Below are 27,865 nucleotides of genomic sequence, written 5' to 3' on the forward strand. Positions count from 1 at the left end.
TTAGTGTGCAGCAATGGGAAGAATGCATTTAATCAGTAACATTATTTCACGCTTGGCAATAGACCCCAAGCAAACGTTTTGGGACTGCAATGAACTGTGAATGAGCTGCTACAGGCAACAGCATCTTTCTGTACTGGGGACTGTATATGTGGATGGGTCTGGACACTTTTATTCCAAGTGGGGTCAATTTTTATGCATCTTACTGCTTCAAGCTGCACAATAATATCTGAAATAGACTCTGAAATGGATGCCACAATTTCCGACTTCCGGGGTGGCGCCATCGGCAATGGCAGACTCCCTCTGATCTGGAGGGACTAGCTCCACGCAAAACGGGTCTTTTCTACTACGGCGAAACAGGGACCCTTTCAAAAATCACAGGCGGATGAAGCCTGTGACCATGGGACTCGGCGGGCACCTTTAGCGCCCCCAACCCGCAAAAGAACCCACTAACGGGCTCCGGAGCGAAGAGGGGGAAGTGGCGCGGTGCTGAGAGTCAACTGCTTCTTCCGTGGAGCGAAGCCGCACAGCCGTTGCCGGAGAGCGCTGCCTTTTTCCTGGGACAATTTGGCTTCTAAAATAATCACCCGTGAGTACTTAAATTTCGGACAATTGGACTTTAAATAAGGACTTGCGAGCAGAAAGGAAAATTGGACTTAAAAGTTTACCTCAATTTGACACTGAAACGGGAAGGTCTAAACAGGAAGTCAGCCTTCCGTTTCTTTGTAGATAGATTAAAGCAAAGACATGGCAAACTAGAGCTCAGAAAATCGCTTGTAAAAGATTAACTTTCATCATTTAAAATTGTTGAACCCCCCTTCAGAAGCAGGAGAAGAGGGGGGAATTTTTTCGGACTGTTTAAACCTGCAGAAGTGAGTGTAAAGTAAAGTAACTTTCCACCGTCCTGATCCTGGAGCGGGGTGTCTGGACTGACGTTTTTTGAAGCTCATTGACCAGAGACAAATGTTTTTGACAGATAGCTATAAGAAGAGAAATATTGATTCCATTGTGCCCCTTCGCATTTTAAAGGAACAAATATTGACAAAATATCTGAAAAAAGGAAACTTTGTTGTTAGACTTGTCTTTAAAAGAAAGAACAAATAGAAGTTTTCCCCCTAGAGGGAGACTGTGAAACTGTAACCAACTCCAGGGAGCTTGCAGCTGTTACAGATTACAATCGTGGGAATAGACTTCTGACCTTGCAGGACAATGTATTCAGAAGCTCTGTTGCGTGCTTTCTGTAAAACAAATGCCCTACTGGAACAGCTACATGAGAAGACGGACTTGATGACTGATGCGATCAGAAATTTTGAACAGGCAGTGGGAAATTATATGGAGCCCACCCAGGAATTAAATCAGGAGTGTGCCCTGACAGAACAGATGAGGGAAGAGGATGTTGCTGAATCTTGGGCGCCAGAGATGAAGGGAGCTGTGGCCCAGCAGGAACACGAGCTTTTGGACTTGACAAATGAACTTGGAAAAAGCCAGATTTGGAAAGATAAAGTTTGGTTTGGTTTGGAAATGGGGGGTTGGATAGACCCCCCTATGCAGGGATGTTTGGACCTTTCAAGTCTGGCAATGGGCCGTGAGATGTTTGGGGTTGTGGGGGCTCTTAATTTTGGAGGGATTTTGAAACATGTTCTTAAATACCACATGGAGTTTAGTGTGGACTATGGAAAAGGGGCTGATTTGTCGAGAAGGGTCAAAAACATTGTTAAACTGGAGTTCCCACGAGTGAAAGGAGCAGGAGACAAAGGAAAATACAGTTATAAATATGAAGAAGAGCTGCGGAAGGGACATGGAAGAGACTTAAGGGCCTCGGATACAAGGTTACCAGGTTAATGCGCTAGATCGATGGGATAATAAGGACTGACAAAACCCGGGACCAGGAGGAAGGGACGCTGGATGAAGATTGGATTGTTTTCATTTCTTTTTTTTACTACTAGGATTGTTTTATAAAATTGATGAATGTTAGAAGAATGTTGGAACGAAATTACTTGGCTTTAGCAAAAATGTTTAAAGAATTATGTAAGAATATTACGGTTATGAGAAGTTGGTAAAAATAAGATTTAAGTTTTAAGCTTTAAGGTTCTTTATAGTAAGATAAGATTAAAATAGATTAAGGTAATGTAATGGCAGAATATTATGAAATATGGAAAGGATTTGCTGCGACAATTAACAACTAGGATACAAAAAAAGGGAGGAGGAGGAGGTCAAAGAAAGAAGGTAATGACAGTTGAGGATTTGAGAATGATGGATTTGTTTTTGAGTGTTTGTGGTGTATTTTTGTTTTTTGAATTTGTATTGTTTGATGTGGTTTGTTTTTTCTTTCTCTTTTTCTGCTTTGTTCTCTTTTGTAATTCTAAAAATTTTCAATAAATATCATTAAAAAAAAAAAATGAAATGGATGCCACAATTTCCAAGACTAAAGTAGCATTTTTTGAGCAGTCACTAAAAAACAAGTTACCGTTGCAAGGTATATGTCCCTTAAAAGGAAACAACTGTTCATACAAATAACTTCCATGTGAGAATGGCCTCAGTGTGGACTATGTGACTAGATGGTGGACTATGTGAACAGATGGTGGTGCAAAAGCTGTTTTAATTACTCTTACCTCTATTCCATCAAAACACAGTTTGATAACAGGAACAAATGCTTCTTCAACAGCCTGAAAAATAAATATTTTACAATGACTAGTACTCATACCTGATCTTCAACAGGAAGTATTTAAGGGCCTGGCTAGGATAGCTTTTTTATTCCATTCAACTCTAATTCTACGTCAACCAGAATATACAACAGCAAGCAATTCTATCAGAAATTGGATTCCAATATAGAAATAGATATTACAATAACCTTCCAACATCACTGAAACATTATGCTTATTTAAAACAGCCTATAATCAACTCAGTTCTTAATGTACAATTATCGTAACATTTTGGGAACTTATGTCTTTCTTTAGATAGCGTAATTCACATACCCGTAGGTCTTTTACTTCTTCCTGTAGTTTCAGTTTTTCATAAAACGAGGTGAAAAAATCACTCCTGTCAACATGCCTTGGTGCAACACACAATGCATCAATATCAGCACCTAAAAGAAGTGTGAATAAACAGAGTTAGTTACCACATAAAGCCTACCAGAAAAGAGGCAACAGTGCAATGGTATCGTTTTGAACAGAAATTATTGCAGGATTCTTTCAAATACTGCACTTAAAAATGGTAATATATTGAAATACAGTCATACCTTGGTTGAGGAACGCCTTGCAACTCGAACATTTTGGCTCCCGAATGCTGCAAACCTGGGAGTGAGTGTTCCGGTTTGCGAACATTCTTTGGAACCTAACGTCCGATGTGGCTTCCGATTGAGTGCAGGAAGCTCCTGCAGCCAATCAGAAGCCGCACCTTGGTTTTTGAATGGTTTCAGAATTCAAACAGATTCCGTTTGTCAACCAAGGTACGACTGTACATTCTTTCACTCAGTATGTACAGCAGCTTCCACTTCAAGAAATCTACCATTTGAAATCAACCACCACAAGTATAATCCTCAACTTACAAAGATATAATTGATAATGGAAATATAAGTTAAAACGAGGCTCAATTTAACTTAGTTGACTTATTGTTTTGCACTGGAGCTACTTTTGGAAAGCAGCAGTGTTTTTTTAATATAAGCAAATATAGTTCACAATTTTCAATAGTTTATATGAAACTAAAATGGCGCTTCAATGCTAGGCTTCTTATCTATACCAGAGGTAGCACAGCATGCAAGTTAAAAACTCTCATATCTCCTCACTCTTAATTTATTACCTGCCTGCAGCAGACACTGGTTGAGGATATTTTTATTATAGAGTGGCAATTAGGCCATATTGAATTAAACATGAATGCTAATAAATTCATTAGTGTACCAAACAACTAAAGATTACATAAAGTATACAGTGGCCACCAAGAAAAGGCAGCCCCAACTCTGCTCCTGACAAACAATAACATATACTGAAGGACAGTACCATCCTCTGTAGTTCTGATTGGCCTGAACTACACAAGGCAGAAATGTACTTTTAATCTCATTGCCTTGCAAGGCGCAGGTGTGCTGTGGAAGGGCAGAGAGCTCTGTTGCATTAATACCAACACCTACTCTGCCAACATCAAGTGTCAGGTCCCGGCATACTTTTATTTTAGCATCAGATCCTAGCAGTTTCTGTGTGTCTGCAGAGGCTTTTAATATTTAATCAGAATTTAATTCATTCTAAGTTCATTTTAAAAACGTATCGACTTCCGGGGGCGGCGCGAACGGCAATGGCGGTCCTCTTCTGAACGGGAGAGGAGGCTCCGCAGGCAACGGGTCGTCCGCTACGGCGAAGCGGAGACCCACATCGGAAAACCCCAGGCGGCAAGAGCCTGGGGTCTTGAGGCTCGGTGGGCGCCTAGAGCGACCCTCCAAGTGCAGAAGGAACCCCGTAAGGGGCTCCGGAGCACGGAGGGGGGTTGCGGCGCTGTGAGCTGTTTCGCAGCCTGAGGAGCGAAGCCGCGCTGCTGCTGTCGGTGAGCGCTGATCCCTTTTCCTGCCAAATTACGGATCCGGATGAAAAAGCAACTAATTTGTGAGTAAAAGACTGAATCACTCGAAATTTGAGACTTTAAAAGGGAAACTTAAATTGGCTTGAACTTGGCTGTGAGCGGAGAGACGTGGAAGCAGGAAGTCCGTCTTCCGCAGCCATTGAACTTGAAAAAAAGCAATCAGCTGGAGGAGTGGAGGCTGAAAGAAAGAGACTCTAAGTCTTACAGATCTAAGCATCTATTTGAACTTGCATTTTAAAGTAAAGACTTCAAGTTAAAGATTTGGGATTTCTATTTGTACTTGACTTTCCTCCTCTTATTGGATTACAAATTTAAAAGTGAAACCCAGAGTCAGGAGCTGCCTGAGTACTAAGGGAGCTGTCAGTACTGCAGATTTGGATACTGTATATTGGAACTGGAAACAATCTGAGGGTATTGATACCTTTTAAATTTGAAACATTCTTTTTGGAGATAAATAAGCACTGTCTGCAACAAGGTAATCATTTATAAACTCTGCTAAGTATTTGTATCTGAAGGTTCTTGGACATTAATTTAGACTCTGAAAGATAGATTAAGCTCCCTCTAGAGGATTGGATTATAACAGTGATTTTACATACACTTTTTACTTTCGATTCCCTTGCTGTTTGCTTGCTCTGGACCTTTCCATTCCCATGGGAACAACTCAGTGTGACCTTGACTGACAGATAACGTTGGAATGAGTGGCACAAGAAAAAGAGGGAGAGCTAAACAAACAACTCTAACAACTCTAACCTCAGCCTTACAGACACGCAGATCATCTGTGCCTGCTTTGCCCTCAGAAGTGGAGGGTGAGGGCGAAGCAGAGCAGTTACAATTGGAAGATATGGCCTCAGGAGCATCTGCTTCTATACTAGATAAAATCTTTGAAAAATTGGAAGCTTTGGACAAGAAAGCAGATGCCCAATCAGCAAAGATTGATAAAAATACAGAATGTTTAAATAAATTAACCACACAAGTGACACAGAATGCACAAGCAATTGGACAGCTAACGGAGGCCTCAGCAGAAAATCGGAAATTGACTGAGGACACCAGACAAAGATTTGAAAATTTAGAGCAAGAGGTAAGACCACTCACTAAACAAGTTGGGGAACACCAGATTTATCTCTCGATGATAGAACTGCGAAACCGTGAGAATAACTTAAGGATTAGATCACTACAAGAGGCAGAAGAAGGAAATCTAACTGAGTTTTTGACTAAAGAATTCTCCAAGTTCTGGAACTTGGAAGAAAAGGACTTTAAAATTGTGTCAGCTTTCAGACTTGGAAGATTCATAAAGAAGGAGAGGCCCAGAGACTGTTTGATAACATTGAGATCAAAGGAGGAAAGGGATAAGATTCTGGGACTACACTTTGTAAAATCACTGGAGGTGTTGGATAGAAGAATTGAAATTTATAAAGATATCCCAAGACTACTGCTTGACCTTAGAACCGCCTATTCTGAACTTGTTAAACTACTAAGGAGCAACGCAATTCCATTTAGGTGGGAATTTCCTCAAGGATTATCTTTTACCTTTAGAGGGAGAAAGGTTAAAGTTAGAACACTGGAAGAGAGAGACAAATTCCTGTCTACACACGGAGAGGACCTTCAAAAAAGAATTGAACTACCTTCTGGGCCTGAGGCAACGCCAATACCAACATCAGCATCTGTGGAACCTGAAGTCCCTGAGAAGATACCACCCCTTGAAAAATAACCAGATAATTCAGGATGTCTCTGCAACTGTTGAGCTGGAATATTAATGGCTGTAACATTCCGGAAAAAAGGAAGAAAATATTTCATATATTAAAAAAAGAACAATTGGACATTATTTGTTTACAAGAAACACATGTGACGAGGCTCCACAGAAAAGTGTTAATAAATAAAAGATTGGGCCAGGAATTTGTATCTTCGGACAAAGTTAAGAAGAGAGGCGTAGTGATATATGCAAAAGAGAGCCTGTCACCTAAATTCCTATTTAAAGATGAACATGGAAGAATTTTGGCCATTGAGATACAATATCAAGGAGAGAAACTGCTGATATTAGGAATTTATGCACCTAATGAAGGGAAATCGGAATTTTACAAGAAGTTGCAGGAGACAATGCTGGATTATCTAGACTACAACAACATCATAATGATGGGAGATATGAACGGGGTCGTATCAACTAACATGGACAAGTCACAAAGTCAAAATGTTACAAAAGACGGCAGACTACCTAAAACCTTTTTTGAAATGACTGACAATATGGACTTGATTGACATTTGGAGGACAAAGAACCCACTAGGAAGAGAGGGAACATTCTTTTCTGAAGCCCAACTGACCTGGACAAGAATCGACCAAATATGGATTTCTAGAGGCCTGGCACCTAAGGTTAGAAAAGTGGAAATCTGCCCAAAGACCTGCTCTGACCACAATGCAGTAAAGATGGATATGACACTATTACCAACTGGATCCTTTAGATGGAAGATGAATGACAATTTGTTTAGAGATCAGGAAATTACCAAGAAGCCCAAAAAGTTTTGAAGGACTATTTTGAGATAAACATGAATAATATGGTGGAAAAAAGAATAATCTGGGACGCAAGCAAAGCTGTAATGAGGGGATTCTTGATACAACAGAATGCAGTGAAGAAAAGAACACATAATGAGAAAAAAGATAAGATCTTGGATAAAATAAAAGAATTAGAGAAGAAATTAAGAGTGAATCCGAAGTCACAGCCAACTCTGAGAGAAATTAAACTTTATCAAACACAATATTCTAAGCTGATAAATCAGGAAATTGAATGGAAGGTTAAATTAATGAAACAAAAAACGTTTGAGTCGGCGAATAAATGTGGAAAACTGCTAGCTTGGCAGTTGAAGAGAAGACAAAGATTAAACACTGTTACAAACTTAGAGGTTGATGGAAAAAACATCCAGAATCCGGTGGACATTAGAAAGTGTTTCCAGAGATACTTCAAAAAATTATACACCCAAGGGCCGCAAGATGATGTTGAGATTAAACAATTTTTGGCAAAAAACGGATTATCTAAATTGTCACAAGAAAATAGGACAATCCTGAATTCTAAAATAACACGACAGGAGATCGAACAAGCTATCCAGAACATGCAACTTGGCAAATCTCCAGGACCAGATGGGCTGACCTCCAAGTACTATAAGACATTGAAAGACTATTTGATACAACCTTTGATGGAGGTCAGCAATGAAATTATGGAGGGGAGGAGGGCACCGGAGTCGTGGAAGGAAACATTTATCACATTAATACCAAAGTCGGAAGCTGAAAAGACACAACTTAAGAACTACCGTCCCATCTCTCTCTTAAATGTGGATTACAAAATATTTGCAGACATTTTGGCAAATAGATTTAAAAAAGTTTTAAATGAAGTAATTCATAAGGACCAGGCTGGCTTTCTCCCAGGAAGACATCTGTTTGCTAATACAAGGAACATTATTGACATTTTGGAACTTCTGCAAACAGATATAAATACAAAAGCAGTTTTAATTTTTATAGATGCGGAGAAGGCCTTTGACAATATCTCCTGGAAATTTATGATGGGAAATTTAAAAGAGATGGGAGTGGGACGGGGTTTTGAAAATGGGATTGAGGCGATATATTCAGAACAGAAAGCTAAACTGATAGTTAATAATGTGGTTACGGAAGAGTTTAAAATTGAAAAAGGGACACGACAAGGTTGCCCTATTTCCCCTTTGTTATTTATTTCGGTTCTGGAAGTGCTATTGAACATGATTAGAAGGGATCAGTTGGTGGAAGGAATTCAGGTCGGTCAGAAACAATATAAATTAAAAGCTTTTGCAGATGACCTGGTTTTGACCTTGCAGAAGCCAGAGCCCAGTACGAAAAGAGTATTACAACTGATTAATGACTTTGGTCGGGTGGCTGGATTTAAATTAAATAAACAGAAAACTAAGGTTTTGGGGAAAAACTTGACTAATACAGAGTCAGAACGGTTTCAGAATGAGATGGAACTTAATGTGGTGAAAAAAGTGAAATACCTAGGGGTAAACATAACAGCAAAAAATCTAGGTCTATTTAAGGACAATTATGAAAAATGTTGGACAGAAATCAAGAGAGACCTAGATAGTTGGACAAAATTGAAACTTTCTTTGTTAGGCCGAATTGCTGCTATTAAGATGAATGTATTGCCAAGGATGTTGTTTTTATTTCAAACACTTCAGGTTTTGGACAAAACGGAGTGCTTTCAGAAGTGGCAGAGAGACATTTCCAAGTTTGTCTGGCAGGGCAAAAAGCCCAGAATTAAGTTTAAAATATTAACCGATGCAAAACAAAGAGGGGGCTTTGCCCTGCCAGACTTAAAGTTGTATTACGAAGCCGCAGCGTTCTGCTGGCTAAAAGACTGGCTACTTCTTGAAGACACTGATGTGCTGGATTTGGAGGGGTTTAACAATACCTTTGGATGGCATGCATATTTATGGTATGACAAGGTTAAAGCAAATAAGGCCTTTAAGAACCATATTGTCAGAAAATCATTGTTTAATGTCTGGTCAAAATATAAAGACTTGCTGGAAAATAAAACACCAAGGTGGCTTTCACCTTTGGAAGCCAAGGCCCGAAAAAGACCCAATATGGAGGCTAAATGGCCAAAATATTGGGAAATATTAGAAAAGGATGGAGACAAATGGAAATTGCAGAGTCTAGAGAAAATGAAAGACAAAGTGCGAGACTGGTTACATTACGCTCAGATCAAAGAAGTTTTTAAAAATGATAAGAAATTAGGGTTCCAGGTGGAGAAATCGAAACTAGAAACAGAATTGTTAGAACCAAAGATTAAGGTACTTTCAAGGATGTATAACTTGCTGTTGAAATGGAATACACAAGACGAAACGGTTAAATCGGCTATGATAAGGTGGGCACAGGACATTGGGCATAATATCATGTTTGAGGACTGGGAGAGGTTGTGGAATAATGGACTGAAATTTACTGCATGTAACGCCCTGAAAGAAAATGTAATGAAAATGATTTATAGATGGTACATGACCCCAGTCAAACTTGCTAAAATTTACCACCTGTCTGATAATAAGTGTTGGAAATGCAAAGAGTGCGAGGGAACGTTCTTCCACCTCTGGTGGACTTGCCCTAAAGTGAAGGCGTTCTGGGAAATGATCTATAATGAACTGAAAAAGGTATTTAAATATACCTTCACTAAGAAACCAGAGGCTTTCCTTTTGGGTATTGTCGGCCAAGGGGTGGTAAAGAAGGACCAGACATTCTTTATGTATGCAACAACAGCAGCAAGGATACTTCTCGCAAAACATTGGAAAACCCAAGATCTACCCACACTGGAAGAATGGCAGATACAACTGATAGACTACATGGAACTGGCTGAAATGACCGGCAGAATCCGTGACCTGGGAGAAGAGAGGATTGAGGAGGACTGGAAGAAATTTAAGAACTATTTACAAAAGTATTGTAATTTGAGTGAATGCTAAATAAGATGCTAGACTAAAACAACTGAGCACCACTAAATTCAGAAGCTTTTTTAAGAAAATAAGTAAGACTGTGAAAAATTAGCTCCTTTTGAGAATTATATGATTATGAAATATAGAAGGGATATAAGAATTTAAACAAGATGATAAATTGCTGACAAAATGTTTTAACGATGAAAATGGGAGCGGGAGGTGTGAGGAAGTCCAAAGAAAATGTGAAAATATGTTAAGATCGATGTTACATTGTTTATTATGTCTATTTTTATTGTAAAATTTAATAAATTGCTTTAAAAAAAAAAAAAAAATTAAAAACGTATCTAATATTATACCAGAACTTATAGTAGCCCCCCACAAACACAAACGAGTTGCTATCAAAATGTATCCAACTGTGGAGGAACATTCCCTCATCTTAAGATGAGCTCCTTTTGCTGTCCTAGGACTGCATTTCAGGAGTGGCATTCTACTGAACTGTGGTGGTGCAAAAACCATAATTTATTTCAATGTAATCACATTAAAATAATTAATTTTAATGGAATCACATTAAATGGTGTAGACAGAACTACCTACGAGACCATTGTGCTTTGGAGGTATGGCTAGTCACAGAATCCAGTTGTTGCTATGACTGCTATGGTACAGTCCTTAGCGATCATCCTTTCCTAATCACATGTTTGTGTGAGGGCAAGTCTCCTCTCCAAGCCAGTCATTGATGTCACTTGCAGCAGAATCGTAAAAGGTTTTATAGTGAATCTTTAGTGAATTTTTATACTTCTATTGGCTACCAACTAGGCACTAAGCAAACATATTTTATAAATGTATAAAATATTAGGTACATATTAGGGACACATTACCTTTTGTATGTACACCTAATCTATATGATCCAAATGTAAAAATTTTCCCTCCAACGTTTTCTATTACAGACTGTGGAAGATTCTAAAAGGGAGCAAACACAGGATTTGAATTTTTATAAGCAATGCAGAACCAGTGAAATAGCAGCACACTTCAAACCCTAGATGCTGGCTTCAAGCTTACTGATAGGAGCTTATTTCAGTTGTGGCACACTGATAAGAGGTAAGGGCAGAAAGTTAGCTAGTTATCATTGCTAAGCCACTATGAGAATTTGCTGTCACACTATAGCATCCTGCTAGTTTTATCAACAGAAACAGTCAGTTGCTTAAGCTTGATGCAGCAGACACTCATTAAACTGCATATTCTACAAATCTAATTAAACATCATATTTGGCTGCTTAACAGCTAAGTATCGATGTATGCAAGACTGTGTTAAAGGATCACAAATAAAATAATCTTTCTCCCACTGATGTCAATTGCTAAATGCCAAATGCAGTGGCTTTAACATTCTGCAGCAGCTAAAGATACAAGTCTTAATGTACATCTACATGAATAAAGAAATTCATACCTTAATTTCACTGATTTCCCGTATCCATTCCTTTACTAGGTTATTTAGTTTCCCCAAAATTAGAATTCTGTTGATGGAACACATTAATAAATTACACACAATGAAGAAACTGGGTTAAGGCACTTAAACTCCCTATCACAGAAAAGGGAACTAAGAGTGTAGCAGAGGAGCTGGAGAATGTTTCAAGTAATTTGTCAAAGCTAATCCAGAAATTATTGATTTTATTTAATTTATATCCCACCATTTCTCAAAGGAATAGGGTGAGGCATACATGATCACATATATTCCTCAAAGCAGCTGCCCAACAAGGATGGCAACCAGAAAAAAATGGCCTAACCTGTTCTTGTGCCTTTCACAGCAGCTTGAGCTGCAGAAACCCACCAGTGAAGCTTTCCAAGAAATGGAGATAACCACCAGCAGCTAACAGATGCAGAACAAACTGAGTTAAAGACACAATAACAGGGGCCTTTTGGCATTCTACTTGCAAAGCAGATTAGCTGAGATAAGTGGCCCAAGGTCAACAAAAGTGTGTCATAGTTGAGCTAGTATTTGAACCAGGTCTTTCAAAACTTTATCAATTAAACCACTATTTCAAATTATAATTTAATAGATATTTGGAGGAAAGTATTTTCATCCGTGGAATATTTGGCACCTACTTTTATAGCCGGGTTCCATGCACAAATCCAAGAAGCTAAAGGCACTGCCTACACTAGCTTAGTGGCTAGAGTAAGCTACAATACTGACCAAATAGTATTTGGAAGACAAGGGTTCCAAATTACTAAGGCTTCCTTTTCTACCCCATCATATGCTGGCAGACTGGGCAGGAGGGGACAATGACAGGACGGGACATACCTGATATGGTCTGTTCACAAAATAATGCCTTCCTCCAAACATTAACTTAAACAGCAAAATTCAGCACCTTATACAGCTCAAAGTCTTGCAGTATTTTATCTTTACTATAAAGACAAAACACCTGTCTGGAATTTTGATAAATACTCAACAGTTCCCCAATTTTGTAACTGCTACTGAGTGAGAAGAGCATACAAGAACCCCCAAACCAAAATTACTAGATACAGTTAAGATTTCATTTATAAAATTTCACACAACTGCATCATTTTTTAATGCTCTATTCTTTCCCATTCCCAAGTCAATACAGTGGTACCTCGCAAGACGAATGCCTCGCAAGATGGAAAACTCGCAAAACGAAAGGGTTTTTCGTTTTTTGAGTTGCTTCGCAAGACGATTTTCCCTATGGGCTTGCTTCGCAAGACGGAAACGTCTTGCAAGTTTGTTTCCTTTTTCTTAAAACCGTTAATACAGTTGCAACTTGACTTTGAGGAGCAACTCATAGCACGTGGTGTGGTAGCCTTTTTTGAGGTTTTTGAAGACTTTGGTGATTTTTGAAGCTTTTCCAAAACTTTTCCGACACCGTGCTTCGCAAGACGAAAAAAACCGCAAGACGAAAAAACTCACGGAACGAATTAATTTCGTCTTGCGAGGCACCACTGTAGTTGTATATTATTTCTTTTACTAGTAAACTCAGGTGGTGAACGCTGTTAGAATTGTAACCAAAATGTGACACTGAGAAACAAGAGGGAAATAAAAGCACACTTGGGTATTTGAGACTTTCGGAAGTACAATATATATGGTGGGAAATGACAGGGCCACCCTTTTTCAACAACCCAATGAGGACTAAACATGCTAAGTCACCACAGAGTGTCTGAGGGAAAATAAACATGGAACAGTAAATGGGAGGGGGGGGCATGTGGAGGAGAAAGGTGGAATGTCCTTGGCTTAGGGGTAATGGTTGACTGGAACTCAGAACAGGAGCACTGCTTTCAGGAGGGACGATATGCTGCATCATTCTGTTGCAGTCCCACTTGTTGAAAATACTATGTACTACTATTTCTATGATACCCTCTCACACAAATATTTGTGAGTACAAATCCCCCCTCCATTTTGTTAGTGCCTTAGAGATTTCCACAGGAAGGAAAGGGAGGTTCCAAGCAGTAAGTAAAACTAAAACATTTCAGGAGTGGTTTACAAAAATTAATGCAATTCCCACTTCACACAGCTTAGAATAGATTATTGTGTTATTGACACATTGCTGACACAGAAGGTAATCATGTCATTCACCCGTGGTATGCAATTCCTGGATGTTACCAGCATGACATGGGAGCTGGCTGTGCAGAAACAACAACTATGCTGCAACAATAACCCATCAATGAACACTTCCAGAAACTTGGATTCATGCACAAATTAAAAGACACACTTTAATGGAATATCAAGCTATTGTTCAGAATTGTATAGCATTTCTATTACTGGGACCTGAAATAATTTGAAGATCTATTTTCAATGTTTTGTGATTCCATAACCCCAGTATGGATTGTCACCTCTCCACAGTATATTACGTATCAATAAATGTCTTATTTACCTGCGTTGCAGTTCCTCCTCCTCTTCGAAGACACCAAAGGGTTTTAGGGTTTCAATTAATTTCTGAGTAAGAACACAGTCAATCTCCTTGGGGGCAGCTAAACTGATAGGTGAGGTAATGCCATAATGCTTCTGTGGTTGCTGTGTCTGTTGTGATCCCTGGGTTGTAACTGGACTAATAAAGGTAAGTAAGACAAAATTAAGAGAGATGCAACATCAACAAATCCATTCATTGCAGTAAAAAAAAAATACAAAAAATGAAAGTGTTTACTTGGGCACATGTCCAGCTGTTTCTATACTATAAAAACATAGTTACTTGAATTGGTTTAACAACCTCTTAACAACAGCCAACAACTCTGCTTTGTTCATAATCAGGGTAGTTAAAATATGGTAAATAAGCAAACCTTCCAGATTAGTGAACACAGTACAAGAGTGTGGTCCTTTATATTGAGCTCTTTGACGACTATATGGAATTAAACTGACCTACTTTGTACAGTGACTGCAGACTCAGGCACAGTACCATTGCATGTTGTATGCATTTCACTCATGCAATTTCAACCATATGTAATTGAAGGTCATCTAGTTGAAATTCTGTAAGTTGAATGCAAACAAGACAGAGAGCTTAAAAGCACTTTCTGTGTCATTTCCACTTGGGGGACAAGGCCCTTTCTGTGTTCACACAGAGATGGTTTCAAGGAGGCAGTTTGAGTACACCCATTTTTGTGTATACACGCCATCCCCAGAACATAACCCCTGTGTAAGATGTGATCACACTGTAACTGCAAACTGTTTAGAAAAACATGAAGCCTTAGAACATCAGAGTACCAAGCTGGATAAGGCCAATGGCCCATGTAGTCCAGCATCCTGTTCTCACAGTGGCCAACCTGATGCCTGTGAGAAACCTGCAAGCAGGAACTGAATACAAGAACACTTTCCCCATCTCAGTTTCCAGCAACTGGCACTCAGCCCATCTAGTCCTGCATCCTGGTTCCCCAGAGACCACCCATATGCCTTGTCTACAAACAGAACACAAAGGCAGTAATCCTCTCCTGCACTGCTCCCCAAAAACTGGTATTAGGAGGCATGCTTCCTCTGAACCTGGAGGTAGTAGTTAACTCTCATGACTAGTAGTCATCCCGCGGAATGAGCGGGAGAATTTGGAAGTAGTAGGAGGGAAAATAAGAATATTTGATAGGAGGAAAAGGAAAAGGGAAGTAGATAAAATATTAACATTTACGGGGTGCATCTAGGTATGGGAGAAGCTGAGAAGGGAGCTTTTTCCTGGCCTCTATCCCCTTACCAAAATGTGGTATTATGATAAAATGGCCCTGTTAAGGGAGCTCATCCCAAAGGAGGTAGGGGATAAATTAAAGGCGATCACAACTGAGGAGATGGAGAAGAGCTGGGGAACAGAAGGTACGGTGGAACAGGATTGTGGTACTTAGAATAAGATTAATTGGTTACGGAAAAGACAAATTTCCTCTCTGCTAAAGGAAAAAGAAGTTAAAAAACATGGAAAATGTGGAAAAAGAATTATTACACCCTTCGAAGAATTAGTGAAAGGATATAGGACAGATAGGGCTAAAATAGTTTCAAAATTTTATAATGTGTTATTAGACAAAGAGAAAGGAAAGTTTGAAAGAATATTGGAAGCTAGATATTCAAGAACAGATTTTAGATGAAAATTGGGAAAGAGTCTTTCGGCAATCACCCTTTGTTGCGACCTCTAGGATAATCCAGGAACAAGGGTTGAAGTTGGTACAAAAATGGTATTACACAATCTGGAAGTAAGAATTGTTGGAGGAAATGTGGAGTGATGTGAACGTACAGTCATATGTGGTAGGACTGTCCGTTAGCTAATGAATTCTGGAAACAGATTGGTATAGAAATATCGGGAATTATGGGTAGGAAGGTGGAAATATTTAAATTAATGGTTCTTATAAGCCTGAGTAGGACTGAGTTAGAAACAAAACAGGAATGTAAATGGGTAAAATTGATGGTAATTGCAGCCAGACAGGTTATAGTGGGTAACTGGAAAAATACAGAAGAGCTAGGGGTGAACCAATGGAGGAAAAAAATGAAAAAATATTATAATCTTAGAATATCTAACTGTGAAGATACATAAAATGAAAGGGTTTAAGGGCAGTGAGAAGGAGTCGTTGTTGGTGATGTGTACTATTTGCAGTGGCGGGCAAGTTGTAGAGTGATTTATGGAGGTGACCCCCCCCCAAGCTCTACACCTATGGGCAATCCCCCCCCAAAGCTCTACAACTTTGGACAATCACCCCTTTTTTGTAGTCCAAAAGAAAAAAATAGGGTTATACATGGGGGCATGTTATACAAGAAAAAATACGGTACTTTTGTATGTCCCACTTCTCTCACCAGTCAGTCATTGGATGAACCAGTGTTTACTGATGAAGAAAATTCTAGTATCAACTGCTCTGTGGGAAATATTGTAGGTAAAAGAGGAAGGCAGCTGAAGACTATCTTAAGGCATGACACAAGATGGACTTTTGCTCCACTACTCACAGGATCATGCACTTCAACTGCCCTGTGATAGATACCAGCGGAGAGGCAAAGAAGACTGAGCTCAAGGTAGCTTAGCTATGAACCACCCTCTCACCTTGACACATATACAGCTAGTCTACCTGCCCTGTGAGAAAGATTCCGACAACTTTTTACATGCAGATATTGCTTTCTGTGATTTCTAAAAAGGTACTTTAATGTAACTTACAAGTCACCTTAGAAGGATCTGTATCTTGAAAGGCAATATATAACGAATTGTAATGAATACTCTATCCACTTTATCCATTCCATACATAATTCTATAAATCTCAATCATATTCCCACTTTCTCTAAAGTATTAAGTCCCATAGGTTAGTTGCTCCACTCTGCTGATAACTTTGCCCCTTTCAACACCTTCTTGAAATGCGGCAACCGGAACTGTACACAGTATTCCAAACATGCTTACACTATAATTTTGTATAAAGCATACATATGTGTTGTAATTTCCAGACCTTTCTCAATGATCCCTAGCAGACAATATTTTCAATAATTCAACTGAAAGAAAAACACTTGAAGAGAAAGTTAGCGCACATCACTTAAGGTTACTAGGATAAACCCCCATCTGCAAACTTTCTGAAGAAAACCATATACAGTCATACCTCGGGTTACAGATGCTTCAGGTTGCGTTTTTTCGGGTTACGGACCGCCGAAACCCAGAAGTACTGGAACGGGTTACTTCCGGGTTTTGGCAGTTGTGCATTCGCAAAAGTGACGAATCACGCTTTGCACGTGCACAAAAGTGCCGAATCGCAACCCACGTGTGAGCAGACACGCACAGATCATGTTTGCAACCCGAGCGTCCACTGTAGATATTAGTGTAATTGTAAAAACAGGCTCAGCTGAAATCAGGAACAGGCTTCAGGAATAATCACTCCTTGCTTTCTTCTCCTTCCCTCTCTTCTTAACAGAGATTTCCCATCACTATTTCTAACAACACTGGATTCCAGCGTAGGTAACGCAAGCTCATTTTATTTCTATTCTAGAATAGCTGATATTTTCATTGTTTCTATATTTATATCATTTATAAAGGTGCTAGTACTAAAGTAGGGACAATTTCTTATCTAGACACATCTAGCTCAAAGCAACATCTCTGCAGCACTGTGCCAAGTAGCCAGAGTCTAAGTGAAATCACATATATTGGGAGCACCCTGGAGAGACCTACCCCAGAGCCCAAGGGGCAGTGGGGCTTGTTGAGGCTGCTCAGCCTCCCTGCCTAATAGCTAATGTGTGGGGTAGAGAAGCAGTTGCTGTTTCCCTGTGCATCAGCTGAGCAGCCTCAACAATGCTCTGGCTCACACAGAGGTTCTCTTCAGGTTCTGAGGAGGGTCACCTCACAAGCCAGGACTCCTCTCCAGGGTGCTCTCCATTTCTACGTTCCACTTTCGAGTTCCAGGCACCGTGTGTATGTGCGGTCGCACACAAACAGACTGTGCATAAATGGGGAGTTGCCTGTACTTGTTTTTGCTTCAAGGGACTAACATGGCCTCACCTCTGGAAAGCACTATCTAAAGTTCTACGCTACCATATCCTGAATTACCAACATTGATGCTCCCTATGAATACTGGAAGCTGCCTTATACAGAGACAGATCATTGGTCTATCTAGCTCAGTACAGTGGTGCCCCGCAAGACGAATGCCTCGCAAGACGAAAAACTCGCTAGACGAAAGGGTTTTGCGTTTTTTTGAGCTGCTTCGCAAGACGAATTTCCCTATGGGCTTGCTTGGCAAGACGAAAAACGAAAACGTCTTCCAAGTTTGTTTCCTTTTTCTTAACACCGTTAATACAGTTGCGACTTGACTTCGAGGAGCAACTCATAGAACGCGGTGTGGTAGCCTTTTTTGAGGTTTTTGAAGACTTTGGTGATTTTTGAAGCTTTTCCAAAACTTCTTTTAAACTTTTAAAACTTTTTGGGGGGTTTTTGGATTTTGGGTTGGGGTGTTTGGAATTCAAGGACTTGGTGTTGGGGAGGGGTTTGCAAGAATCTAGAAGCTTGTGTGTTTTTTTCCTGCATTTTTATGATTTTCTGTGACCATTGGGCCACTCTGCTGTTTTTTTAAAAAAAATCTGATTTGAATTTCTGTGTGGTGGGTGGCTGGGGGAACAGTTGAGGAGGGGGTTCTTCAACAAGAAGCAAAGAGTGGAAGAGGAACCTTCTTCGAGTTGTCCCCCAGAGTCTTAGAAAATGTACTGTACACTTTGTTGATTTTTAAATGTTTTTCTGTCATGTTTAGAAACTTAATTTATTGTTCCTTCAATTTTTGAAATGCTCTTTACAGTATGTGTGACTTTAAAGAGCACTTAATAAACTCTTGTTGTACCAAATTTGGCTTTGTTTCGACTTTTTTTGACCATAGGAACGCATTAATTGAATTTCAATGCATTCCTATGGGATTTCGTGCTTCACAAGACGAAAAATTCGCTAGACGAAAAAACTCGCGGAACGAATTAATTTCGTCTTGCGAGGCACCACTGTACTGTCTACAATGACCCCTACCAGCTCCCCAGGTTTTCAAACTGAGGGCTCTAAGCTCTTCCTGGAAGTGCTGGTGATTGAACCTGGGACCTCCTGCATGCAAGGCTATGACCCTTCTTCAGTCATCATTATCAGTGTAGTGTTAACACAAAAAAAGTATCACAGCAAACCAATGTATTCCGTAGTTGATATGCCATTAAAAATAAAAACAATCTGGACATCAGGCCATAATGAGGAGTATTAGCTATGTGATCAAACCAAACATACCAAAACAGTTGACTAATTTTTACTCAGAGTAAACCCACTGAAACTTAGTCCTGGTGATTCATTTCAGATGGTGACCTCTTTAGTAAATATTGGACATTTAATACTTTCATTCTGATTACCTTTTTTTGGAATGCCAGTTATCCAGATTAGCCATGGTAAATGCCAAACCATCAGGGATCACTAATAGTGGCTAACCATTTTAATGCTCGAGGACCTCTACTGAATACAGAACATTCCACAGCCAATTTAACCTAGAAGTACATCCTACTGACTTCAATGAGATTTGCTCACCAGTAACAATGTTCAGGATTGCAGCCTTAGAGCCATTATTTCAATGTAAAAGTTTTTTGGGAATCAAATCCTTTTTCCGCATTGCAACTCAATATAGTTCTGCATTTACCATATCCTTTTTCTCTATAGTCTCTACCACAAGTTTATGATCGTGCCTGCTTACTAGTTCCCAGTTCTTTGGCCAGCTCCCACAAAGGTTTGAAACAGAGCAATATGAGAAGCCTTAATAAGAAGCTATACTGTAAAATAAACTATGGGCTACTGCATATAATAATTCTCTTGGATCAAAAATATAGGAACTAGAGGGATATGGAGCCAGGAACTAAACTAAACTCAGCTTCATGTGTCTACAGTGTACTAATCTGGAGAAGAGAAACCACCATTTAAAAATAATTATAATATACAATGGAACCTCGGGTTGCGGACATAATCGGTGACAGAGGCACGTCCACAACCCACAGCGTTCGCAAGCTGAAGTGTCGTGTCTGCGCAGGTTCCATTTGGCGCTTCAGCGCATGCGCGAAGTGCGATTTAGCACTTCTACGCATGCGGCGAAACCCAGAAGTAACCCGTTCCGGTACTTCCGGGTTTCCCACGGTCTGCAACCCAAAAACACGTAACCTGAAGCAAACGTAACATGAGGTATGACTGTAATTACTAGTACTGTGGGGATTTGGGGGGGGGGGATTCCAGTTTGCATTTGTGATGCCCCCAAAGAGATCTAATTTAGTAAGTTTATTTTACTTGCAGTCAGTAAACAAAGCTAAAAACTTTGAAACTGACAGTTTCATGTCTAATACTGCATGTCTAATACTGCATCTGCAACTAGCATCCACTTGTTGTGACTAATTAAAGTATGCTAATGATAAAACTCTGCAAAAAAATAAAGGTCTGAAAAATTCTGTGTACATCACTGTTAGTTGTACAACATGCACATACATTGTTGACTTGAATTGTACTTATGAAGCTCTGCCCAACAAGATATTCAAAATGGCTTAAATTCCATTACAAGCTGCAAATGAAGAATTTATTTTCCATATAATCCAGTAATAAAAAACACTATAACCGTCACTAGACTTGTGTATTTGTGTGACAAGTCAAAAAATAAGCCAGTTGACCTATCATATGTTTTCAAAGCATCATCTTCATTAGAACTAAAATGATACTGCTATGAAGAAAGACGTAAACTTAGTGGGCCCAGCCTGATTCCCAGGGGAACTGAAGGAGGCAGTGGTGCGCCCGCTCTTAAAGAAAACATCATTAGATCCTTTAGATCTATCCAATTACCGCCCGGTTTCGAATCTTCCGTTCCTGGGTAAGGTGATTGAGAGGGCGGTTGCTGAACAGCTTGGTGGGTTTCTGGATGAAACATCGGCTCTGGATCCATTCCAGTCCGGCTTCCGCGCTGGTCATGGGACCGAGACGGCTCTGGTCGCCCTAACAGATGATCTTCGTAGACAGCTGGATCGAGGCGGGTCGGGGCTGCTGATTCTTCTAGATCTGTCAGCAGCTTTCGACATGGTTGATCACGAACTTCTGGACCACCGCCTTGCCGACGTGGGGATCCAGGGCACAGTCCTTCAATGGCTGCGCTCGTTTCTCTCTGGTCGGGGACAGAGGGTGGCGCTTGGGGGGGAATTGTCATCGCGCCACTCCTTGGTGTGTGGAGTACCTCAGGGTGCGATACTCTCCCCGATGCTTTTCAACATCTTTATGCGCCCCCTCGCCCAGCTTGTTCGGAGTTTTGGGCTGGGTTGCCATCAGTATGCCAATGACACCCAACTCTATCTGTTGATGGATGGCCATCCTGACTCGGCCCCAGACACACTGACCAGATGTTTGGAAGCTGTGGCTGGATTGTTACATGGGAGCCGGTTGAAGCTAAATCCTTCGAAGACAGAGGTCCTGTGGCTGGGACGGGGCGATATGGGATGGGGGGGCAACTCCCATCTCTTGCGGGGGCGCAATTAGTGCCAGCACCGTCCGTTAAGAGTTTGGGTGTAATCTTCGACACCTCCCTTTCCATGGAGGCGCAGATTGCAGCTATAACAAAGGCGGCATTTTTTCATCTCCGCCAAGCTAAGCAGTTGGCTCCTTACCTCTCTCGCCCTGACCTAGCCACTGTGATCCACGCGACGGTCACCTCCAGACTGGATTATTGTAACTCGCTCTACATGGGGCTGTCCTTGAGACTGATCCAGAAAATCCAGCGGGTGCAGAATGCTGCAGCGAGACTCCTTACGAGGTCATCGCTGCGAGATCACATTCACCCGGTGCTACACCAGCTGCACTGGCTCCCGGTGGAGTACAGGATCAGGTTTAAGGTGCTGGTTTTAACCTTTAAAGCCCTATACGGCCTAGGACCCTCGTACCTACGGGACCGCCTCTCCTGGTATGTCCCACCGAGAAACTTACGGTCTTCAAATAAAAACATCTTGAAGGTCCCAGGCCACAGAGAAGTTAGGCTGGCCTCAACTAGAGCCAGGGCTTTTTCGGCTGTGGCTCCGATCTGGTGGAACACTCTGTCACAAGAGACCAGGGCCCTGCGGGACTTGACATCTTTCCGCAGGGCCTGCAAGACAGAGCTGTTCCACCAGGCCTTTGGCCAGGGCACAGCCTGACTCCCTCCCTCGGCAATCTTCGCGGAGCTCTGGCCCAATGGTTGCCAGTGGCCTGAACTAATTAATTTTATAATGAATGATTTTAGAGTGTTGTTTATGCTATACTTTTATACTGTTATTGTTGTTAGCCGCCCTGAGCCCGGCATCGGCTGGGGAGAGCGGGATATAAATAAAATTTATTATTATTTATTATTATTTCTGTCATTTTCAGCAAACAAACACATCCTAAATAAGCCTTTCCTGAGAGGCCCCAATTCTCAGGAGAGACTTTTATTATGAAGATTAAATGATTTTTATCCAGCCCTGTCTCTAAAAGAAGCAAAGGGTGGAAAACAACGATGCATGTAAAAAACCCGAAAGCCAATCATTATTACAACTAATATTTTCAAAGCTTCCAGAAATAAAATCTTTCAATGTCTTTGGGAGTTACAAGGCAATGGAAAAACCCTATTCTACATATGGCCATACTTTCATACTAATTATGAATTAAACACACTTTAATCATCAACAAGTTTTATAGTAGAAAACAAATAAACCACTCTCATCAGTGATCCATTTTTTTCCACTCAAATCGACAACTTGTAGCGAGCAAAAAAAATTATGGTTGTCAAGCCCCCAATCCTACCACAAAGGGGGGGGGGGTTCTCTCTGACCATACATTACACATCCCAATATAAGCTGAGCTCAGCCTAAGGTTACAGTAAAACTAATTATAATATGGTTAGATCAATTCCAAGAACAATACAAAGACACTCAAATCAGTTGTTTAAGCACCATGCAGAAACTATGGATTCTCCCTTCAAAATGCATAGTGTACTACCCCTCTAATCAGTTGCATTTGATTCTAAAATTCAAACCAAACTAAAATTTCCCCAAAAGATTCTAAGTCCGCAATACACTTCCACAAAGTGCAATGCTTACTTACTGAGGGAGAAGGGAGCTAATCACTGTTACAACCCAAACAACCTTTCCTCCAGTTCCAGTACAGAAGAAACAGACAGCACTAGTTTATCTTTTCTGATCCTTATGATTTTATTAATCAAGGACACAACCATAATGAAAGCTTTCAATCCTACTTCCCTTTTATGTATTCTGTCAGTACTGGGAAAAGTTATAAAGTTCCTTCACCCCATGTTGCCTTGTTATGGCACTCAAAGATCTAAATAAAACATTGAAAAGCACCACTAAGCTCCATCCCAAAGAGCCTTCAACCTGGCTCCAAAGAAAATTCAACATTGACTGCTGGGGAACACTACCTTCACAGCAAAAACAAGGCACGAGAAGACACTTTATTATATAAAGTGTTTAAAAACAATGGAAAAAAGAGAAATAAAAATTCCAATGATGTATTATGTGATGCTCAGCAACCTTTTTAAAAACATTAAGAGTATATTTCTTAAACTGTATCTTACATACATGTACTCGCAAACACATTTTTGTTAGCAAATTCATCAACCTTCATAAGCAGTTTGCAGTATGTTGCGGGAGGGATGCTGTTAGAAAAAGGGGAAATCCTACTTTGTACATGCTGAAGGGTATTACAGGTACTGGATCCAAGTCCATCAAACACCAGTCCTCTAGAGCAGATGGGGGGAGAAGGAGAAGAGAGGGAGGGGAAATTCCATAGTGTAAGCAGAAGTCCTCATGGAAACTCAAAAAACACTAAAAAGGTCTTGTGGGGAATGCAGAAGTTGGAAAGCCCAGGTAGATCAGCTTATTCTGGAGTAAGGCTCCATGTAGCCTTGCAGTACCAGGAGTTACTTTTACTTTATTGAATTCTATTATTTTGATGAATTTGTTTTACTTTGTTTATTTATACACTATTGTGTTTTATATTAGTGACCACAATGTTGGTTTTTTAAATGCTATTGTGATTATTGTGAGCCACTTTGAGCTCAACATTTGTTGATGGAAAAGGGGGATACAAATATTATATCAAATTAAAAACTAGTCTCCACATTTATATCATGTATTAAACTGGTAAGTTTTTGAAAGAACCCTCAATTTCTCTCACTTAACTGAGCTCATAAGGGTTTGGATATAGCCTGATCCTCAAAAGTATGTATAGCTCTTTATTTTTCTAAAGTGGTCCTTTCAAACAGAATTATGATGTTGGCAAACAGGCAGATAAAACTTTACAATATTTCATTGTAAGTTATTCATCTGCTGCAGGCAATGTTCAAAATTAGCCAGGCATATTTTGCAGCTGGCTATCAACCACTTGTGACCAAGTAAAGATGCCTGGGCACCAGGATAGCGCCTCACACCTCCACCACCTGGAGGTGCATGCCTGGGGATCACTGTTTTCACACACTAAGACCCCATCCTATAGAATTCAGTTAGATTTTATCTGCACAATCAGAATGAATTCCAGGAACCAAAATGCTTTTTTTGTGCAGCCTGAGCAGCAGCAGCCACAATTAAGAAAAAGAGGTAGAAATAGGCCAATATGTATGTGGACTGTCCCTGGATCAAGTGACTTTTCTTCTTAAAGTTCTCAAAGTTCTTAAGTTAGCTCAAGGTTGTCAGATGTTTAATTCATAATCAATCACAGTCAATCAATCATTTGAAAAATAAGACTTTAGAGCCACCTTACCCCACAATGGCAACTAGACATTCCATTTTGGTTTAAAGAGCCATTTGGCGCCTAGCTTATATATCTGAGCTTCTAACACTGGCTGCAGGGAATAGTCTCTTAAATTTTTCAAAAGTAAATGTTAATGAAAAAATACATGAAACAAATCCATATTAGAAAAGAGGGAATGTGCTCATTATCATCACCTCAAGTCACCAACTAGTTTTTCATTCAGGATCTTACAACTTTGTTAAACTAGTTTTTGCAAGACATTCAGAAAGGAATCTGAAACAACTGTTCCCAAAAACAATTAAAAAACCTATTACATACATTTCACAAACGTATACCGACTATTAAGAATTGTCAAGGATTATTTACCTAACATACCCAGCACACAACTATGGCAAAGTTCACACAATGAAAACAAACGTTTATTTTGTAGACTCTCCAGGGGTTTCTGCAATAGAATGCAATTAGAACACACAGTTCAACCCCCAGCAAACATTGTGTATCAGAAAAGAGCTGTACACAAAATTATAAATGTAGGCTTGGGTTGTGCACATACCATGCATTTAAAAAATACACCCCCACCTACATCCTGGGAACTGCAATTTGTTCAGCATGCTGGGAATTGCAGCTCTGGGACTGGGAGCAGAACTACAGTTCCCAGAATTCTTTTCTGGGGTGTGTGTTGTGCTTTGAATGGGTTTTAAATATATGGTGTGCACACAGTGCCAGTTACCCCAAATACAATTTGTTTTTAATAAAAAAAAATGCGTTCACGAGCATGACAATGCCTCACAAGGAACACGGTGCAACCAAACGAGTGCCAACACATTTACATAGAACAACAACAACAAAGACTTTACTTGCGTAGCCAACAGGCCATAGTTTACATAGAACTGTATAGCGAGATGTTCAGCGGCCAACAGAAAACCTCTAGTTGGAGAGAAAACAAAACAAAGGAGGACGGGGGGTGGGGGAGGCTAAGGCCACAAAATAAGCTGGCCCTCTCCAGGTATTACTCAACAAGAGGCGTGCAACTTTAAAAAGCTGCAGGTGTGCTTCAGGCGAGATCTCCTAAGCAGCACAGGATTTTTCGTTCACGTTACAATTCCCGCCAGCCAGCCCCCCCCCTTCAAATAACGTGTGGCGGGGATGCGGGGAGGAAGGTGGGCAGGGATTTCGCAACACCGGCGGGAGGGAGGCGGCGATGGCGCTCCCAGCAGTTGGTTGGCAGACTTTTGCCACCATCCGGCTGATTCCGGCGCGCGGCGGGGCCTGCGCACCTCCCCAGATAGGCCTCGGCGCCCGCGAGACGCCGCACATGCGTCCTCTCTCTGCCCCACAAAACGCTCACCACCCCCCCACCAAGGCCTGAGAAAGCGGCAAGAGGGCCGAGTGTGAGGCGAGGCGTGAAATGCCCGCCGCCACTTGCTGTGGGGCTACGGCTGAGGGTCGTAGGCGCCGCCGAGGCCGCCCCCTCCTCCCCCCAAGTTCTGCGCCAGGGCAAAATAAAAGGGGGGGGGCGAGAGGAACGAGGCCCTCAGGCGCCGAAACACAGAGAGAGAGAGAGCGTGGGAAGGGAGAGGATTTGTGCGCCAAGGGAAATGAGGGCCGACGAGGCGGGTTCAAACGGAGGGCCTACACGCCGAGGAGGGAAAGCCGTGGGTCCCGGAAGCGCTCGCTCAGGTTGCCTCCGAAGTCCCCTGCCAGGCTTCCCGGGGCTTCTTCCACCCGCTCCCCCCTCACGCCAGACCCGGCCTCCACTTACAACGGCATCGTCTCTCCGGCTGTGGGTTAAGCGCCGCCACCTCTTCCCCGGAACAGTCACTCTTCCTGCCCGTGGGAAGCGGGCGACGCGAGCATGATACGGGGCCTGGCTCGGGCCCTCTGGCCGAGGGGGGAGAGCCGCTTGCTAGGCCTGGTGGCCGCCGCCGCCGCTGTTGTTGCTGCTGCCGCCGCCGCTTCCTCTAGTCCTTCCTCTTCCCCTCCGGCCTCCTAACATGGCGCCCAGGCGCTACCACAGCAACGTTCTGGGGCGAGGGAGGGGAGGGGGGCAGAGGCGTGCAGGGCCAGTTGGCGCGCTGACGCAACGGCGCCGCCTGCCCTGCGTCGAGAGACGTGCGCTCCTGCGCATGCGCCAGGCCTTTGCGTTGGCTGGCGGGAAGTGTAGTCCTTGCAGGCAGGCGAGTTCGAACTTTTGAAAGCTGCCAACGGCTGGCGCGGCTGATGCGCAGGCGCCAGAGGACAGTCCTCGCTTGGTGGCGCGCAGTTCGGAGTTAACCCGTCCTTTGCTGTTTGCCTTTCCTAAGCGGCAAACAGGAGGAGATCCATCTAGTACGCGCTTGGAGACGTTTGCATTCTGGTGTAATTCCTTGCGAGCCACTACGCCGGTTTAGCGCATAATTATCACTCATTTAATCCACTTTATAGGAGAACCGTTAAAAGTTTGTAAATGATAGAATTGTTGCAGTGCCGGATTTACGTATAAACTAAACAAGCTATAGATTAGGGCCCCTCTCTCTTGCCCCCCCCCCCCCAATTTCTCTATTGATATACTTTTCTTAATTGTATTTCAGTTCAACAATTACTTTGATAAAATACATAATTTGTTATGTGCAAATGGCTTTAGATACCTATTAGGTCCATAAATTACCATATAGCATATATTCAACACAAAAAAGTGACAATTTGTTGTTGACAAAGGACAGCTGGACATATAAAGGGCCCCATTACCTTCAGTAGCTTAGGGCCTCATCAAGCCTAAATCCGGCCCTGGATTGTTGCCTGATGAAGACAAAAACCATGAAAAACAGGGTCACATCCACTCTACGTTTACAGCACCTGGCTCCCCTGCCGCCGCCCCCCCCCCCCCGATTCCTGGGAACTGTAGTTTAGCCCTCACAGAGACAGTTCCCAGCACCATTAAGCTACAGTTCCCAGGAGACATTTCTTGTAGGTGGCCACCAGGTTTGCACACATCTCAGGAGGTATTTTGTCCCACTCCTCTTTGCAGATCTTCTCCAAGTCTGAAAGGTTTTGAGGCTGATGTGTAGCTACTCAAACCTTCAGCTCCCTCCACCGATTTTTGATGGGATTAAGGTCTGGAGACTGGCTAGGCCACTCCAGGACCTTAATGTGCTTCTTCTTGAGCCACTCCTTTGTTACCTTGGCCAGGTGTTTTGGGTCATTGTCACGCTGG

General features: G+C 41.5%; 1 protein-coding gene across 3 annotated transcripts in view; it reads right to left on the reverse strand.

Moving 5' to 3' along the window:
- Nucleotides 1-26,720, reverse strand: part of PAPOLA (poly(A) polymerase alpha) — a 52,690-nt gene extending 25,970 nt beyond the window's left edge. Inside the window, exons 1-6 of one of the 3 annotated variants that reach the window (XM_080972732.1) lie at nucleotides 26,435-26,719; nucleotides 13,870-14,043; nucleotides 11,436-11,502; nucleotides 10,871-10,952; nucleotides 2,973-3,082; nucleotides 2,610-2,663 (exon numbers count right to left, since the gene is read on the reverse strand). In XM_080972732.1, coding sequence (XP_080828858.1) covers nucleotides 2,610-2,663; nucleotides 2,973-3,082; nucleotides 10,871-10,952; nucleotides 11,436-11,502; nucleotides 13,870-14,043; nucleotides 26,435-26,442 — 495 coding nt within the window. In that variant the 5' untranslated portion in view covers nucleotides 26,443-26,719. Of the gene's footprint in view, nucleotides 1-2,609; nucleotides 2,664-2,972; nucleotides 3,083-10,870; nucleotides 10,953-11,435; nucleotides 11,503-13,869; nucleotides 14,044-26,434 lie in introns of all 3 variants that reach the window. The other 2 variants (XM_080972731.1, XM_080972733.1) reach the window with 2 other exon arrangements.
- Nucleotides 26,721-27,865: the final 1,145 nt, after the last annotated feature.

The sequence above is a fragment of the Podarcis pityusensis genome (genome assembly GCF_964106645.2).
Source record: "Podarcis pityusensis genome assembly, chromosome: 1".
NCBI lineage: Eukaryota > Metazoa > Chordata > Lepidosauria > Squamata > Lacertidae > Podarcis > Podarcis pityusensis.